General features: G+C 38.1%; 1 protein-coding gene across 1 annotated transcript in view; it reads right to left on the reverse strand.

The window, feature by feature from the left end:
- Positions 1–5581: 5581 nt before the first annotated feature.
- Positions 5582–16533, reverse strand: part of LOC133657013 (stromal membrane-associated protein 1-like) — a 63945-nt gene continuing 52993 nt past the window's right edge. Inside the window, exons 5-6 of the mRNA XM_062057891.1 lie at positions 10107–10291; positions 5582–6958 (exon numbers count right to left, since the gene is read on the reverse strand). Of these exons, the coding sequence (XP_061913875.1) occupies positions 6815–6958; positions 10107–10291 (329 nt within the window). The 3' untranslated portion in view covers positions 5582–6814. The remainder of the gene's footprint in view (positions 6959–10106; positions 10292–16533) is intronic.

A 16533-nucleotide genomic window follows, 5' to 3' on the forward strand; every position in this document is an offset into this window, starting at 1 on the left:
AGCCTATCCCAGCTGCATTCGGGCGGAAGCGGGGTACACCCTGGACAAGTCGCCACCTCATCGCAGGGCCAACACAGATAGACAGACGATATTTACACTCACTCGCTGTATATATATACAGTATTTTTCTGAGTATAAGTCGCACCGGAGTATAAGTCGCACCGGCCGAAAATGCATAATAAAGAAGAAAAAAAAACATATATAAGTCGCACTGGAGTATATGTCGCATTTTTGGGGGAAATGTATTTGATAAAACCCAACACCAAGATTAGACATTTGAAGGGCAATTTAAAATAAATAAAGAATAGTGAACAACAGGCTGAATAAGTGTACGTTATATGATGCATAAATAACCAACTGAGAACATGCCTGGTATGTTAACGTAACATATTATGGTAAGAGTCATTCAAATAACTATAACATATAGAACATGCTATACGTTTACCAAACAATCTGTCACTCCTAATCGCTAAATCCGATGAAATCTTATACGTCTAGTCTCTTACGTGAATGAGCTAAATAATATTATTTGATATATTACGGTAATGTGTTAATAATTTCACACAAGAGTCGCTCCTTAGTATAAGTCGCACCCCCAGCCAAACTATGAAAAAAACTGTGACTTATAGTCCGAAAAATACGGTGTATATATATATATATATATATATATATATATATATATATATATATATATATATATATATATATATATATATATATATGTTGTAATTTATCTCCTTTATGAAAAACCTAGGGCTGACAAGTGATTATTTTTAGCTTCAGAAAGTAGCCCAATATTTGGATAAAAATTCAACTTGATAGTCAGAATATCATACAAAAGGACGTTTTTCTTAAATGTTTTTTTTGACCTGCAATTCATTGATTTGCTCAAAACTTAGTGACAGCGAGTATAGTAAGAATTAAGTGCACATTTTGAACGTATTTGCAATAATCTTGCAAACAAGGTACAGTCACTAATGGATAATGTAGTAAACACACTCATAAACAACTTAACAATAGTGCACCATTTAAATCTGCATTTACTCTTGTTTTAGTTTAACCAGTTGTTAAAACAAACACACTTGTTTACATTTTTCAGATGACAATGCTGATATATTTTTTGTCACAATGCGACCCCAGCTTGTGATTACTTACAGATGTCCAACGTTCTCCAGGAAGCTAAATAAATTAAAATCCAGTCCGTAGTTGCAAGTTGATGCTCTTGTTTGTGTAGTACATTTGGTTTATCCTTGCTGTATTTGTGCCTCTCTAAAGTATTGTACGACGAATGTGGTGATATGAATGACATCTTCCTACAGGACTTGGTCTTCACACATGTTAGATGTCCTGCATGCGGTGGCAGTCTGTTTAGCAAAGGCATATGTTTAACTTAAATGTGCTACTTTTGTTGACAACATTGAATCAGTAAACTTTGCCAGCGTAGCGTTCTCCTCTGCTTCTTGTCGATGTAGCGAGCATGTAGCTAGCGGCGCCATCCTTAAGTTCGTGTTTAGCTTTAAGATGGTATTTTAAACTAGATGTGCGCCGATGATTAGAATGTTTGTAGCTGCAATACCAACAAGTTACCTCAGTTTAATCTAAAGTTCTGTTTTGAAGCGAAATTGGCCGCCTCTCATCTCGATCACAGACCATGTAACAATGCGTGCGTCTTCCCGGATAAACCTTAACCTAAATGTGATTAATCTTCATTCATATTTGATAACGCAATAATTTATTTTTATTAATCACATGTGTAACATATCACGACATGCATTTTCTTATATTTGGATCATTCCAGACACGCCATCACTGCACCGCAGCACCTCCAAGAGGGCAGCTTCAACATGCTAAAAGTAGGTTCTGTTGTCTACATAGTGCTTTAATATCACCTAGAAAAGGTGGTAAATATTTTATTTGTGTGCTGCTTGTCAACAACATGAGGAAACCGGTAACTGTTTAAATAGAGCGGTCTGCACCATTTATGCACTTGTTTTCAAGAATACATGCAGTTTTAGTAGATCTCTTGCACCACGACCACTAATAGTACACATAGGGCCTGATCTACTAAGATCTAAATACTACACGCCAAACAGCATGTGCAAACTATAAAATTGTGTGCACTATTAGTGGCCATTTTGCATGTGATCTACTAAGACTGCATGTACAATGGATAACTAGTGCAGACCGCCTTATTTAAATGACATTTATGTGTGTACTACGCGGCTTTCACCACGGAGACACTCGGTCATGTACTGCAAACATGCAGAAGACATTTACCAATTTTTCTGGGCATTTTTGAAGCAGTCCTGCGATGCTTCTAGAATGGAAACCACTTTTCTTTTCTTTTTTGTTTAGTGCATGGAAGTTGTGATCATGGGAGAGGCTGGCACTAACTGCAAGTTTGTGATTAGTTATTAATACAGCTTTCTTTATGAAAAAACAAACGTTATTAAAAAAACACCAGCAGACATTGAAACACATCAATGGAATTTGTTTTAATCAGCCCCTTAAGTCATCCAGCAGCTGTATAAATGTATAAAATGATATTGCTGAATCGACGATATGCATACTTGCCAACCTTGAGACCTCCGAATTCGGGAGATGGGGGGGTGGGGGGCGTGGTTGCGGGGGCGTGGTTACGGGGGCAGGGTTGGGGGGCGTTGTTGAGGTGCAGGCAGCATACCCCTTCCCCTTCGAGCTGTCCTGGATTAAATGAAATTCTTTTTTCCAATCATTTTGGAACTTGCAAGCGTATTTGTTCTTCTTACTCGTCGTCGTCATGTCTCTTCTTCGTTCTTCTGCTTCGTCTCCTTCTTGTTGTGTGTGCAGTTGTGCACTGAGCTCCAAAAACCGTAGATGTTATTGTAGCGTCCCGGAAGAGTTAGTGCTGCAAGGGGTTCTGGGTATTTGTTCTGTTGTTCTGGGGACGTTTGGCAAAATTGAGAGAGTGGCCGTGCCAGCAATCTGAGGGTTACTGGGGTTCAATCCCCACCTTCTACCATCCTAGTCACGTCCGTTGTGTCCTTGAGCAAGACACTTCACCCTTGCTCCTGATGGGCCTGGTTAGCGCCGTTCATGGCAACTCCCGCCATCAGTGTGTGAATGTTTGTGTGTGAATGGGTGAATGTGGAAAATAGTGTCAAAGCGCTTTGAGTTCCTTAAAAAGGTAGAAAAGCGCTTTACAAGTATGACCCATTTACCATTTACCATTTGTGTTTATGTTGTGTTACGGTGCGGATGTTCTCCCGAAATGTGTTTGTCATTCTTGTTTGGTGTGGGTTGACAGTGTGGCGCATATTTTGTAACAGTGTTAAAGTTGTTTATACGGCAACCGTCAGTGTGACATGTATGGCTGTTGACCAAGTATGAATTGCATTCACTTGTGTGTGTGTGTGTGTGTGCTTGAAATTAACGTCATTAAACCGGCCAAAAGATCAAACAACGTGTCAGCATTTCTTGACATCTTCGAGTAAAGACCGTTGTTAAACCCGTCCAACGCTACATTATAATGTGACTGGGCCGGCACGCTGTTTACATGGAGGAAAAGTGGACGCCTGGACAGCATGCGGCTGTTAAAGGCCTACTGAAACCCACTACTACCGACCACACAGTCTGATAGTTTATATATCAATGATGAAATCTTAACATTGCAACACATGCCAATACGGCCGGGTTAACTTATAAAGTGCAATTTTAAATTTCCCGCTAAACTTCCGGTTGAAAACATCTATGTATGATGACGTTTGCGCATGACGTCAATGGTTGAAACGGAAGTATTCGGACACATTGTATCTCAATACAACAGCTCTGTTTTCATCGCAAAATTCCACAGTATTCTGGACATCTGTGTTGGTGAATCTTTTGCAATTTGTTTAATGAACAGTGGAGACTGCAAAGAAGAAAGCTGTAGGTGGGATCGGTGTATTAGCGGCTGGCTGCAGCAACACAACCAGGAGGACTTTGAGTCGGATAGCAGACGCGCTATCTGACGCTAGCCGCCGACCGCATCGATGATCGGGTGAAGTCCTTCGTCGCGCCATCGATCGCTGGAACGCAGGTGAGCACGGGTGTTGATGAGCAGATGAGGGCTGGCGTAGGTGGAGAGATAATGTTTTTATCATAGCTCTGACGAGGTCCCCTAGCTAAGTTAGCTTCAATGGCGTCGTTAGCAACAGCATTGCTAGGCTTCGACAGGCGGCACAGCATTAACCGTGTAGTTACAGGTCCAGTGTTTGGTTCGGTGTCTCCTGATAGTAGTATTGTTGATCTTCTGTCTATCCTTCCAGTCAAGGGCTTATTTCTTTTGTTTCTATCTGCATTTAAGCACGATGCTATCACGTTAGCTCCGTAGCTAAAGTGCTTCACCGATGTATTGTCGTGGAGATAAAAGTCACTGTGAATGTCCATTTCGCGTTCTCGACTCTCATTTTCTAGAGGATATAGTATCCGAGGTGGTTTAAAATACAAATCCGTGATCCACAATAGAAAAAGGAGAGAGTGTGGAATCCAATGAGCCCTTGTACCTAAGTTACGGTCAGAGCGAAAAAAGATATGTCCTGCACTGCACTCTAGTCCTTCACTCTCACGTTCCTCAACCACGAATCTTTCATCCTGGCTCAAATTAATGGGGTAATCGTCGCTTTCTCGGTCCGAATCGCTCTCGCTGCTGGTGTAAACAATGGGGAAATGTGAGGAGCCTTTCAACCTGCGACGTCATGCTACTTCCGGTACAGGTAAGGCTTTTTTATCAGCGACCAAAAGTTGTGAACTTTATCGTCGATGTTCTCTACTAAATCCTTTCAGCAAAAATATGGCAATATCGCGAAATGATCAAGTATGACACATAGAATGGATCTGCTATCCCCGTTTAAATAAAAAAAATCATTTCAGTAGGCCTTTAAGGGGTGAAGGTTTCAGGTGAAAGGGGACGCTAAAGGCAGTGCCTTTAAGGCACGACCCCAATGTTGTTGTACGGGTGGAAATTGGGAGAAATTCGAGGGAATGGTTGCCCCGGGAGATTTTCGGGAGGGGCACTGAAATTCGGGAGCCTCCCGGGGAAATCGGGAGGGTTGGCAAGTATGACGATATGTCTAATATTTTTATTTTTGACAGTCCCTATATGTTGACAAGGACATCCGTGTGTGTAACTGTGTCAGTTTACACATCATGTACTTTTTAGACGTGCTAAATAAAGGCAAACCAGTTTTAGTCATGATAAATCACACTTTGTGTGCTAAATTGTTATATTAGCATTTTCTCCTCCGAGTGTTGTGGGATTTCTGATGATCAGCATATATTCTGCATATCCATAAAGACTGACAGGCTAAATGGATTGCACTCCTTATTCTGCTCACTAGAGAGGATCAATCCTCTGCTCACAAGTCAACAAGTTGATTGGCTGCAAGCTCCCACCCCTCCAGGACCTGTTCTCCTCCAGGACCAGGAGGCGTGTGGGTCGGATCACAGCTGACTCTTCTCACCCTGGACACAAACTATTCTCCCCTCTCCCCTCAGGCAGGAGACTACGCTCCATCCAGACCCACACCTCCCGCCACCTGAACAGTTTTCCCCCCCGGCCATCAGGCACATGAACAATAACAAGATCTGATAGTTCAGTTACAGCTCATTTTATTACCTATTCTGTGTTATATGTGTTTTATGTTGCACGATTGCACCAAGAAAAATTCCTAGTTAGTGAACCCGTTCTCAAACAATGGCAATAAAAACTATTCTGATTCTGATTAGTCGACCAGCTTTGTGTGTGCTATCAAGTTTGCACTTGTTCTAATACACGCACACCTTTAGTAGATCAGGCCCACAATGTTTTAGTTTGCACATACTGTTTAGAACTTGTAATTTAGATATTAGTAGACCATGTTATTGTGTATTCATGTTCGTAATGTTTTTTTGTTACAAAATGTTTGTTAGCTCTCAACTCTTCACCCACAAGTCATTCTCCCTCTTTGACATCATCACCTGTTAAATCTGTAGTTCTTTGCTAACAAACACAGTCACACCACACGTTTCTATTTCATTGAGCACAGCTGCAAAGTAATCCACCATGGGGCCAAAGAAAGTTGCAAGTGCCAGCACTTTGATAAATAAGGTATTCAAAAGAACTCGTAACAAAGTACGAACATGGCGTTTGTGTGGTCCCTCGCTGTCTTCGCCAATAAGAGTTTTGAAATTCATAATTTTTTTGGATTTCATGTTCTTTTCTGCATGGAAAACTATAATACTTTTCCTTAAAATGTGTTTTGTGTTCATATTTTGGAGTATCTGGAACAGATTGTTGGATTTAATAGGATTAAATCTTTGTCGGACCTTTACTAACAAAAACCGAGGTACTACTGTACATGCAGTGTCTTTAAACGTCCTGATATGTTGTTAAAGTCATGATATGGACATCTTTACACTCATCTATGTTCATGGCCGCTCTCAAAGTTGACTTCTAGTGACGCTGAAGACAAACTAGTGCAGCACTAATCCTTCACCTTGGCCCTGATAAAGTTAGAGGGTGACACAAACACTACAAGTCAGACTATTACCTCTCACAAGGCTATGCTGGCGGTTTAGAGAAGACCAGGTTGGTACGACAGACAGAGGAGAGCCTAGCAAAGACCAAGCACCACACATATCTACTGTACACACTCAATGACTAATAATTGTCTCAATATTATCTCATAACGTTACAATAGTGCTCTTTTTTTTGTCACAGCACCAACATGAAATCGAAAAGAGATCCAATTAAGACAGAACATGGCAGCTGTGTTGTAATTGTCATGTTGGCTGTTCGTAGGCTTCAGGATGCGTCTTACTTCCACAGCTGAGTGCTGAGGGTCTGACCAGACGCCGCTGGAGCTACTGGCCAACCAGTTGCTGCTGGTGCTGTTGCTGCTGGTGCTGGTGGCGGCGGCGCTCCGCCGCTCGTGGCCATGCCCGCCATCTGCTGAGATAACTGCATAGGGAGACAATAAGAGATTTTTAAGAGATACAAAGAACACACCACCTCACTCTTCTCCTTGGCTACAGAAAGTGTCCCTCCACTCTCCATCCTAGCCCCCTAATCACCTCCTGACTCTGCCTTCTACACAACACCTCCTCCATCTTCCATTAGGTCTTATCTATTATGAATGTGCTTCATGTGTGCACTACTTGTTTATCTGGTTATCTGAGAGCTGTGTGTATGCACACACACACACACACACACACTCACACACACACACACACACACACACACACACACACACACACACACACACACACACACACACACACACACACACACACACACACACACACACACACACACACACACACACACACACACACACACACACACACACACACACACACACACAAAAGAAGCCAGTGCACTCCATGTGCCTTCAGACAGTGTGTGAAGCTCACAGTAACAATATGAAAGACACACACAGCTTTTAAAAGAATCCATGCATCTACAGGATCAGACGCCGTAGTTCCATGACAACATTCTCCATCACTCCTGATATGTCAGATCCCTTTGATAGAAAGCGTCTTACATCAGCCTGCCCTCGTCAATAATGTTACCTAACATCACAATATTGACAACGTGGAAAGAATTGAAGTAGAAGCAGAAACTACAGGAGAGTGAAAGTAAAGCATTGTGTGTACACCCACACACACACACCTGTTAAACAATATATTACATTAAAATGTGACTCCTGCACTGCAAAAAGTCAGTGTTCAAAAACAAGAAGAAAAAATAACAAAAATTAGGGGTATTTTAACCTAAGCAAAATTATCTGCCAATAGAACAAGAATATTCGGCTTGTCAAGACTTTCCAAAACAAGTAAAATTTGCTAACCTCAATTAACCCAAAAATACCTTAAAATAAGTATATTCTCACTAATGACAAGTGCACTTTTCTTGGTAGAAAATGTTGTTTTGACCTTTTTGCTCAATATGTTGAAAAATATTCTTAAATAAGTAAACGCTAGTGCCATTATCTTGACATAATGATATGCGCTCTGCATCATGATTTTTTTTCATGCTTGAAGTAAGAAATGATTACTTTAAAAAAGCAGTTTTATACTTGTGAGTGTTGATGACACAGATTGTAAATACACTTGGATATGGTTTAATGAATACAATCAAACACAACTAAGCATTTAAAGTCAAATAGTTTTTCCACTCTACTGGTACTTTAAAGGAGCCATAATGTTTATTCTGTTTTTAGAATTGTATTTAATAAGTATTGTATTTGTATGTCATTTCAATTATTGTGTAAATATTTATCATAAGTATGGTACAACGATTGTTGGGTTGGAGTTGTTTTTTTTTAGGTCAACACTGCACATACAATCAGTAGCCAAGAGGAGCTTTTGTAACCTGTCACCTGTTTTGAATTTTTTTTTTTTTTTTACAATTTGCAGACCAAAATAATATATAACGAGAAGCAGTTAGCGGTCAATATTCGTTTCTACAAAGTCTTGTCTGTTTTGGTTTGCCTATGAATGAAAATGTATTTGATGTATTATGTCAATTTTGATCCGATAAAATCTCATTTCCTAAACGTTTGTACAAGTTTAAAACAATCGCAACGCTAACAGCATAAGACCCTACCTTTATTGTTTATGGTTGCATTGCTTCTGTACTGTTTATATCAAACTGCAGTGCAAATTATTTGCCACTTGCCAAAATGTTTGATTTAATTTCTAGAAATGTCCCTAGTGTTAAGAGCTATTTACTTATTTTTAGTCATTGACTAATCTTATTTTAGCAGAAATAACTACATTTTTCTATTCTAAAAATTTTTAAATTGAGAAAATAACGATTCAAATAAGATATTTTGGATTTACCTCCACATAGAAAATCATGTTTAAATATTCTCTGTAAAAATGATTGTCTTCTATGCAAATTTGAAGAAAGTGAGCAGTGTGTGTATTACTGCAATACTGTCAGTCTTTTTTTTGGTTTGTTGAAATTGTTCACACATTGCACAGCTTTTATTTTTCTATCAAAAAAACAGTGATGTATGGTTTGTTGAGTTAGCAATGTGGAAATGACAAAAGTAGTTGAGACATAGAACAGTTTTTATTTAGCTTTATTTTGTTCAATGCCTAGATGGGCTGTGACTTAAAGTTTAACTGCTTTGTAGATAAACTGAGATGAAGTCTAAGTTCATTGTGTTCTTCATGGTGTTCTTGAAACGGCACCAATTCTTTCCTCAGAACTTTCAACTAACTTGAAGTGTTTTGTCAAGAGGATTATTTGTGATATGTACATTTTCGGAATGTGCTTGTTCTATTTTGGGCCAAAGTAAAACAAAGAAAACAATCTGAAGTTGTCCTAAATCAATCAATCAATCAATCAATTATATTTTATATAGCGCTTTTCTCTAGTGACTCAAAGCACTTTACATAGTGAAACCCAATATCTAAGTTACATTTAAACCAGTGTGGGTGGCACTGAGAGCAGGTGGGTAAAGTGCCTTGCCCAAGGACACAACGGCAGTGACTAGGATGGCGGAAGCGGGGATCGAACCTGCAACCCTCAAGTTGCTGGCACGGCCGCTCTACCAACCGAGCTATACCGCCCCATAAATAGTTGTATTTTTAAGTTATCATGCCATGATTTTACCCGTCCGGCCCACGTGGGAATACATTTTCCTCCATGCGGCCCCTGAACTAACCGACACCCCTGATCTGTAGTATTCAACTGTCTATGTGTTTATTACTATTACCTTAAAGCTTTTTTCATGGTCGTCTAAACTTTTGTGGTGAAAAAAAACCCCAATATCATTTCTATGTCATCAAACCAATGCATGTATTTGTTATATTTTATTGAGCTACCTGATTTTGTCCGCTTCATAGGAAATATACATTTATTGACATTTATCTTTTCAAACACGTTCTATCATCTAATCTTATCGACACATTTAAATAAAGACGCCAGGCGTTTCTCTTTGTTAGCCTTATGTGTCATCGCTTTAGTAGAGTATAATATGTATGGGATTCATGCTACAAAGCTAGTATTATTACAATATGCTGCTACTCAAAATCCTCCCCACTGAGAGAGGGATTCAAAAGCAAACAATTCTAGTAATTGTCTTGTAATTAATTACCTGCCCCACACTCCACTGTCCTTGCTGCATGCTGTACATGTTCTGTCCTTCATTGGCTGCCATCACATTCTGCTGCATGCCCGCATAGCTGCCATTGGGGAGCGTCGCACCTGCCATCATGGCCCCTCCTCCCATTGAAGTGTTGAAGCCCTGCTGTGGAACCTGAGTCTGGGCCATGTACACACCTAAAACACAAACAAACACACAATACAAGTCCAGTGATGCAGGACAACAAGCCTCATTTGGTCTATTTAGATGTCAAAGTGCACAATGACGCCAGCAAGAAGCTCTTCATTACAATTTTAATTTCTAATATAAATAAATGATAAATGGGTTATACTTGTATAGCGCTTTTCTACCTTCAAGGTACTCAAAGCGCTTTGACAGTATTTCCACATTCACCCATTCACACACACATTCACACACTGATGGCGGGAGCTGCCATGCAAGGCGCTAACCAGCAGCCATCAGGAGCAAGGGTGAAGTGTCTTGCCCAAGGACACAACGGACGTGACTAGGATGGTAGAAGGTGGGGATTGAACCCCAGTAACCAGCGATTGCTGGCACGGCCACTCTACCAACTTCGCCACGGCGTCCCCTAATCCTCCAAATATGCCAGTATATTAGCACAGCAGTATATTGAATATGCCTGCTCCTCAAAATGTCCACATTTTCCCCCACAAACACCCTATATCTGTCATGATCCGGGGTCCGGATCATGTTTGTTTAGTTATTCTGTTAGTTTTGGACTGCTTTAGTTCTTGGTTGTGCTCCTGTGAGTTTGTTTTGGTTGTCATGGTCACCCTTTGTGTGCACCTGTCTCTGATTAGTGCTCGCCCGCTCACCTGCTTCCCGAGCGCTAATCAGAGGCATTATTTAAGTTGCCTTTGCCAGTCACTCGTCCTGCTTTCGTTGGCTTTGCGTCACACCTTTGACTAAGTAAGTTTTTGATTATGCCATGTCCTAGTCCATGCTAAGTAATTAGCTTCATGTGTTTTAGGCACGCTTGCCTTTTTGTTGTTTGCCTGCTTTTTGGTAGTTCGGAGTTTTATAAGAAATAAATCATCTCTTACCTTACGCCTGTCGTCCGGAGCCGTTCCTTTGCTTTGGAAGAACAACCGCGCAGCAAGCGCACCCCTCACGTGACAATATCAGTGGTTCTCAACCTTTTTTCAGTGATGTACCCCCTGTGAACATTTTTTTAATTCAAGTACCCCCTAATCAGAGCAAAGCCTGAAAGAAGTAAAATACAGCACTATGTCATCAGTTTATGACTTATTAAATTGTATAACAGTGCAAAATATTGCTCATTTGTAGTGGTCTTTCTTGAACTCTTTGGAAAAAAAGATGTAAAAATAACTAAAAACTTGTTGAAAAATAAACAAGTGATTCACATATAAATAAATATTTCTACACATAGAAGTAATCATCAACTTAAAGTGCCCTCTTTGGGGATTGTAATAGAGATCCATCTGGATTCATGAACTTAATTCTAAACATTTCTTCACAAAAAAAGAAATCTTTAACATCAATATTTATAGAACATGTCCACAAAAAATCTAGCTGTCAACACTGAATATTGCATTGTTGCATTTCTTTTCACAGTTCTTTTTGACAGACATTTTAAACAAATCTCACGTACCCCTTGGCATACCTTCAAGTACCCCCAGGGGTACGCGTACCCCCATTTGAGAACCACTGCCCTATATGATCACTCACCAACACAACACACACCATCACACACACATATACAAAGTCAAAAGGTTTGTGAGTAGTCTACTTTAATTTCTTTGCTGCAGTGGCACTCCAGAAATGGCCCTGACTACTTTTTCCTGCATTGACATTTTTTTTCCTTCTTTCCTATGTGTTTTTAGGATCCTTGTGTGTGTGCGTGTGTGTGTTTGTATGTGTGCGTGCGTGCGTGTGTGTGTGTGTGTGCGCATGTGCAGAACCACCATTACATTTCCACTGTATACATGCAACTCTTATACTGTAGGAAGATGATTCATTTGGTCCCAATCATCGCAGTTTACCTGACACATGAAATGTGACGAGTTTGGGGCATAAAATTATATCCACTTCAGCCGCCAGATAGGAGTAGAGTATCTTAAAATGTGTTGTGTGGGAATTTTAACTTGTAGAGTGGTGCTTTTCATCATTTTCAGCAGCCTGCATTGCAAAATGTATACCCCCCACCCACTCATCCTCTCACGCCAGATGCACCGAGGAATGGGGCCAAATGAATCCTTCCCCTGCTGGGCAGCTGCATTTTAATCGTTATTTTATATTACAGATGGCCAATTCATCTTTTTTTTTTTTCATCATTTCTTTGTATTCCTTTCATGAAAATGCATATATACAAGCCACGTACAGTTGACACTTTCATTGTTTTTTGTTTCTTATACATTTCCATGATCAGAAAAGAGCAGATGGAAGAAGAATATTCTTATATTTATCTGTCCCCTTTTTAACACAAATCATTTTAGATGACTTTATTACTGTTCCTTCCACCAACACCCCAACTCCAACATACTTTTTAATTTTCGTTTAAGCATTTTCACAATGACACGTCCAATCAAAATCAAAAATCAGTTTGATATAATTCCAGTTGTCTCTTTTTGTAACTCTTTTTAAGTTCAAAAATATGCTTGCAACTTTTTAAGTCTTTCTTTAGAGAATTCCATGCTTTCACACCAGCAACAGACAAGCACATTTGCTTCAAATTTGTTCTCACTCTTGGATGTTTAAAATCATACGGCCTTCTGTGGTTCTCATCTTCCGACGTGAACACAAATAACTTTTGTAAGTCCTTCGGAAGAACTTTATTTCGAGCTTTGAACATCACTAATAGAGTATACAACGTCTTTTAGTTTTAATAATCCTGCCCTAATGAAGAGTGGATTCGTGTTGTCTCTGTATACATTCATCCATCCATTTTCTACCGCTTGTCCCTTTTTGGGGTCGCTACTTTAAAAATAATATGAATTACTCTTTCTTGTGAAAGAAATAAAGGCATTATGTTGCTGTGATATGTATTTCCCCATATTTCTGCACAATAATTGAAATAAGGTAGAATAATTGAGCAATATAACATTCTCATTGTGTTATACGGGAAACTGTATTCAACCTTGTTCAAAATAAATAAGCTTTTAGATACCTTATTTTTCACATGCAATATATGAGCTTTCCATGTCAACTTTTCATTTAAGATGACCCCAAGAAATCTGGGGCCGTACTTATCAAGCTTCTTAGATTGCCATTTTACACTTAAGTCCTGAGAATTTGCGAAATTTAGTCCTACTCTCAAACTTAAGAATAAAAGCTTTTTATCAACGTTCTTAAGTCTAAGAATCACTCCTACTCTCCACGATATTTAAGAGACCTTCAGAGGTGTCTTAAGTGGTTAGGAGTTGCCAGCAGGGGATGGCACTGAGGCGAGAGAGACGTGCGCGAACGTTCAGGGAACGGAACAATGTTTGGGTTTTTTTTGATGACGAGCAGCTGATCAAACGGTATCGTTTAGACAGAGCGGATATTATTTTTGTCACAGATTTAATACTTTTCGATTCCTTGTTGATTTCTGCATGTGGCTGCAGTGGGCTAGTATATATAGAGCCACCCACACCAGTTTCAAATTAGTTGCCTAATTAATGAATTGGAAAGAAAATGTTATGAGAGTAGCGTATGTGTGTGGCCGTGAGGTGAGTGACGTCAGTGAGTGTGTGGGCGATAGAAGAGAGGGAGCGGTAGCGTGAGTGCCGGTGGGGACTAGTTTGTTTTGTATTATTTTGTAGTTTATTGTCAAAATATACACTCCCATTGTCCACTTAAATATTTCCAAGATATTTCTTTATTCTTAGACAACGGATTCCCTTCCGTGATTGGTCATTTCTATGGACACAGAAATGACGTCACCTAAAATTCCGTTTACGGCACATAGTAATGTCGTAATTCAGCTCTGAGTGTGACACTTAAGATTCAGTCATACACTTCGCTGAAAGTGTGAGTAAGACGCTTGATAACTAACATTTAAGTGCAGCTTTCAGCGAAGAATTTATTTACTCTTAAGTCAACTCTTAGCAGACTTCTTAGGAGTAATTCTAAGAAGCTTGATAAGTACGGCCCCTGATTTCAGACACCTTCTCAATTTTCACATTGTTTATGGATAAACTAACTTCTATCTTTCTTTTATTACTGAATACAATAAAAATGTAGTCTTTTCCAAATTTAAAGATAATTTATTTACATCAAACCACAATTTTAGTCGAACCATTTCCTCTTCAATATTATCGGCTAAGATTTTCAAGTAATCTCCTGAACAGTATAAATTTGTATTGTCTGTGAATAATACGTACTGTAAAATTTTCGAAACCTCACAAATATCCTTTATATATAAAATAAAAAGTTTGGGTCCTAAAATCGAACCTTGTGGAATTAAAAAAGAAAAGAAAAGATGAATAACATTTTCTGTAGTCGTTTGTGGTGCTTGATTTAAAAAGGGGTGATACAGAGAGAAATCGGACCAAAAAAACCTAACAATAGCATTGGCTTCTCGCGCTTACTATAAGAGGAGGATGATGCGCAATGAACAAAACAACACGTTAAGTGTGACCAAACAAACACCACTAGGAATAACAGCAGCAGTGACATTGAAAGCGAAAAATGCAGTGATAAAGTGCAGGGAACATCCCGACGCCACAATGTAGAAAGCCACACCGTCAGCGCATCCCACAACCTACAGAGACACAAGAGAACCAGGCACTCAACTCACTAAGGAGCTGGCAGTGGAGCAGAGCAGCAACGCCCACTGCTGAGGAGCCCTCAGAGGGAGGGAGCACGTCAAACCTGCCAAAAGCTGCCTCACAGTGTGTCTATGTGTGTATATATATATATATATATATATATATATATATATATATATATATATATATATATATATATATATATATATATATATATATATATATATATATATATATATATATATATATATATATATATATATACACATATATATATACACAGATAGCTTGGCATCACAGCTTTGGGAGACCATTGAATTCTTAACTTCATACATTTTTTTACATACATACAGTATTTATAAATATATATATATATATATACATACATACATACATATATATGTACATATATATATATACACACATATATACACATACATATACAACTGTATGTATATATACATACATATATAGATATATATACATATATATATATATACATATATATACATACATGCATATATATGTACATATATATATATATATATATATATATATATATATATATATATATATATATATATATATATATATATATATATATATATATATATATATATATATATATATATATATATATATATACACACACACACATATATACACATACATATACATCTGTATGTATATATACATACATACACTACCGTTCAAAAGTTTGGGGTCACATTGAAATGTCCTTATTTTTGAAGGAAAAGCACTGTACTTTTCAATGAAAATAACTTTAAACTAGTCTTAACTTTAAAGAAATACACTCTATACATTGCTAATGTGGTAAATGACTATTCTAGCGGCAAATGTCTGGTTTTTGGTGCAATATCTACATAGGTGTATAGAGGCCCATTTCCAGCAACTATCACTCCAGTGTTCTAATGGTACAATGTGTTTGCTCATTGGCTCAGAAGGCTAATTGATGATTAGAAAACCCTTGTGCAATCATGTTCACACATCTGAAAACAGTTTAGCTCCTTACAGAAGCTACAAACCTGACCTTCCTTTGAGCAGATTGAGTTTCTGGAGCATCACATTTGTGGGGTCAATTAAACGCTCAAAATGGCCAGAAAAAGAGAACTTTCATCTGAAACTCGACAGTCTATTCTTGTTCTTAGAAATGAAGGCTATTCCACAAAATTGTTTGGGTGACCCCAAACTTTTGAACAGCAGTGTATATAGATATATATACATATATATACATATATATATATATATATATATATATATATATATATATATATATATATATATATATATATATATATATATATATATATATATACAATATATATATATATATATACTGTATATACTATATATATATATATATATATATATATATATATATATGTATATATATAGTATATATATACTGTATATACATATATATATTCTGAAAAAATAAATAAATGCAACACTTGTTTTTGCTCCCATTTTTCATGAGTTGAATTCAAATATCTAAATATTTTACTATATACAAAGAAAAAGTATTCCTCTCAAATATTGTTCACACATCTGTCTAAAGCTGTGTTAATGAGCACTTCTTCTTTGCCAAAATAATCCATCCCACCTCACATGTGTGGCATATCAAGATGCTGATTAAACAGCATGATTATTGCACAGGTGTGCCT

The sequence above is a fragment of the Entelurus aequoreus genome, linkage group LG09 (genome assembly GCF_033978785.1).
Source record: "Entelurus aequoreus isolate RoL-2023_Sb linkage group LG09, RoL_Eaeq_v1.1, whole genome shotgun sequence".
NCBI lineage: Eukaryota > Metazoa > Chordata > Actinopteri > Syngnathiformes > Syngnathidae > Entelurus > Entelurus aequoreus.